Here is a 3081-nt window from a genome sequence, read left to right as displayed (position 1 = left end):
GCGGCTCTGGGCGCCCTCCTGAGCCTGTGGAGAGCCTGCCCCCTGAACCCTTGTGGAAGGGTCACAGTGGGTTGGGGTGCAGCCTGGGCTCCTCACCAGCCCTTTGGGGCTAGAGCACAGCCCTCTCAGGAGCCCTGAAGGCTTCTATGCACAAACCCAGAAGTCAAAGGGATGAAAAATGAGCCCAGCCAGCGTGGCCCAGTGGTTGACCATTGGCCTATGAACCAGGAGATCATGGTTCGATCCCTGGTCAGGGCATGATCCCCAGTAGGGGGTATGTAGGAGGCAGCCAATCAGTGTTTCTCTGTCATCATTGATGTTTCCATCTCCCTCTCCCTCTCCATTCTTCTCTGAAATCATTAAAAATATATTAACTCCTGACTGGCTTGGCTCAGTGGATAGAGTGTCAGCCTGCGGACTGAAAGGTCCCAGGTTCGATTCCGGTCAAGGGTATGTACCTTGGTTGCGGGCACATCCCCAGTGGGAGGTATGCAGGAGGCAGCTGGTCGATGTTACTCTCTCATTGATGTTTCTAACTCTCTATCTCTCTCCCTTCCTCTCTGTAAAAAATCAATAAAATAGATTTAAAAAAAACATTAAAGCACACACACACACACACACACACACACACTCACTTAAAGGGATGGAAAATTAGATGGACTTAAAAGCGGTGTTGAATGTCACACAGGTGATGATTTTATAAATTGTATTCCCATCTTAGAGATGAGGAACTGGAAACCCCGAAAAAGGAACTGACTTTCCCTTGTCCACCTGGACAGTCATGGCCAAGGTGGGGCTGAATACCTGGCCCTCTGACTCCCAGACAGGCCTCTCTCCAGCAATGACTCTCTCCTGCCCCTGACGCCCATGCACACCTCTCAGCTGTCCTTGTCCTCTCTCCCAGCTCTCCAGCCTCCCCCGCATGCACACCTAGAGGCCAGCACTGGGTTCACACAGTGCAGAGATTAGCACAGCGCTGCCCTCAGATGGCCCACCCTCTCCTCTTCTTTTCCACACCCACACGCGGCACGGACCTCCCTGTCAATGCCTCATGCCCTGCTGTTGTGCAGGGTCCACAGTGAGATCAGAGGGAGCTTCTTCCTTGTTTCCAGCACTCAGAGGCTGCACGATGCCAAAGCTTCCCAGTCCCACCCAGTAACTGGGAAACCGATTCAGCCATGCAACATGGGGTTCAATAGAAAGAGCACGTCTCAGCTCTAGTGTGAGATCAGATAAGGGTGACTCCCCAACTCTACATGTGATGGTCACATGGAGTTGAGCTTCTCACTTAATCTCTCTGAGCCCAGTGTCCTCATCTGTAACTAGACAGGCAGATCCACCTCCCAGAGCGCACTGCAGACCCGGGGTCTCACCTTTGTCCTCCCTGGTGCTCTGAGGCCCTATATGGGAGGCCCGGGGCTCTGGTTGGAGCACAAAGGTCTCAGAGCCATGAAACTTTGGCAGGTGCCCCCAGAACCCCAACCTGACTGTTCTCTCCTCCTAGTGGAGCTCTTCCCCAACGGCCGAGGTATTGGCCAGAAGGTCTTCAAGTCAGCAGGCTTTCTGAAAACTTTTTATGAAGCACGGCAAGTATGCGCCCAGGCCGGGGGGCAGCTGCCCTCCCCACGCTCTGCAGCTGAGAACCACGCCTTGCAACTGCTGCTCGAGGCTGAGAACAAGGGTGCTGCGTTCCTGAGCATGACTGACTTCAAGACGAGGGGCAGTTTCACCTACCCAGGAGGGAAGACCCTGGTCTATTCCAACTGGAACCCTGGGGAGCCCAACAACAAGGGCGGCAAGGAGCACTGTGTGGAGATCTACACCACTGGCAAGTGGAACGACAAGTCCTGTGGAGAGAGGCGCCTTGTGATCTGCGAGTTCTGAGCCCTTGGGGTGGGTGAGGCAGCTGTGGTCCAGGAACCTGGCTCAGACACGTGTGCTGCCAACATGACAAGAAGAGCTGAGGGCTCTGTGACCGGGCTTCTGCACAGAGCCCTGGGATGAGGCCCGCCGAGGGCTCCCGTGGAACTCCTCTTCCAGAATAAAATATGAAACAGCTTCACTGGCTGCTCTGTCAGAGGAAGAAGGGTGATCCTGCTTTCCCAGTTGCAAGGGATAAAATTAGGCTCCAAAATCCAAAGGCTCCTCCTCAGCCCTCTGCCTCCTCAAACTGTCAACCCAGCTTGTCACTTCCTCCCCTGTCACTCCCTCCTCTGTCACTCCCTCCCCTGTCATTCCCTCCTCTGTCACTCCCTCCTCTGTTACTCCCTCCTCTGGTTGTGGTGTCCCCTTATGGCAGTTCCTTATCTTCCTCTTTTGCTAGCCCCTCCCCCTCTTCTTGACCACTTAATGGCGCTTAAGCCTTAGCTCTCCATTCTCTCCCCTCCTCACCCTCACTCCAGGGATGAGCACATTCCATCCAGGGCTCAGATCCCTGGCACCCACATTACATGCCTGCTCAGGACCTCCCGGAGCCCCAGACCCCTTGGCCAATGCCAGCTGGAACCCCAGGGCTTGGTGGTTCCTGTGGCTGCTCCTTTGTTCAAGGCCTGAATCCCAGAAGGTGCGCAGCATCGTGGTCTGACCTGGCAGGTCATCTGCCTCCCTGGCAGGACTGTGTGGCCCAGTTGAGTAGCCTCCTCCGCATCCCTGCACACCAGGACCTCATTCTGCCCTGTCATTGTGACTGCCTGTCGGCTCATGGGAGGGAGTCCCACCTGCACATCCCCCTTCCAGCTGAGATCTCAGGCACAGAGTGTCCAGCCTCGCTCAGGTTCACCCCCAGCCCTGCCCTGGCCTCAGTCCAGAAGGTTCTTCCCCAAATTTTCCTCAGAGACAGCTGGCCAGTTCCGCCTCCTCCCACAGAGACGGGGGTCTGGGGAGCTGAGTGAGGGGTTGGAGACTTGCTCAAGGCCCCAGGTGTGTCAATGCTACAACTTGGTCCCGTGAAAGGTCATCTGATCCCAAACCTTATATTTCTGGCCTGTCAACTTTTAGACCAAAGGCCTCTGTATACCAGTTGATTTTAATGACACTTGTGCTTAGGAAATTGGAAGGACACCTGGATGAAGCACAGGATAA

The 3081-nt window shown here is 55.1% G+C and overlaps 1 protein-coding gene across 1 annotated transcript in view; it reads left to right on the top strand.

Annotated features, from left to right (window-relative positions):
* The window catches only part of LOC102752176 (pulmonary surfactant-associated protein D), a gene marked incomplete at its 5' end in the record, with an annotated part of 6732 nt that extends 4730 nt beyond the window's left edge, over positions 1 to 2002 (top strand). Inside the window, one exon of the mRNA XM_015563014.1 lies at positions 1505 to 2002. Within this exon, the coding sequence (XP_015418500.1) occupies positions 1505 to 1884 (380 nt within the window). The remainder of the gene's footprint in view (positions 1 to 1504) is intronic.
* Positions 2003 to 3081: the final 1079 nt, after the last annotated feature.

Source organism: Myotis davidii, unplaced genomic scaffold (genome assembly GCF_000327345.1).
Source record: "Myotis davidii unplaced genomic scaffold, ASM32734v1 scaffold4438, whole genome shotgun sequence".
Taxonomy (NCBI): domain Eukaryota; kingdom Metazoa; phylum Chordata; class Mammalia; order Chiroptera; family Vespertilionidae; genus Myotis; species Myotis davidii.
The sequence above is the reverse complement of the archived record's forward strand: the minus strand, read 5'-3'. Positions and strand labels throughout refer to the sequence as shown.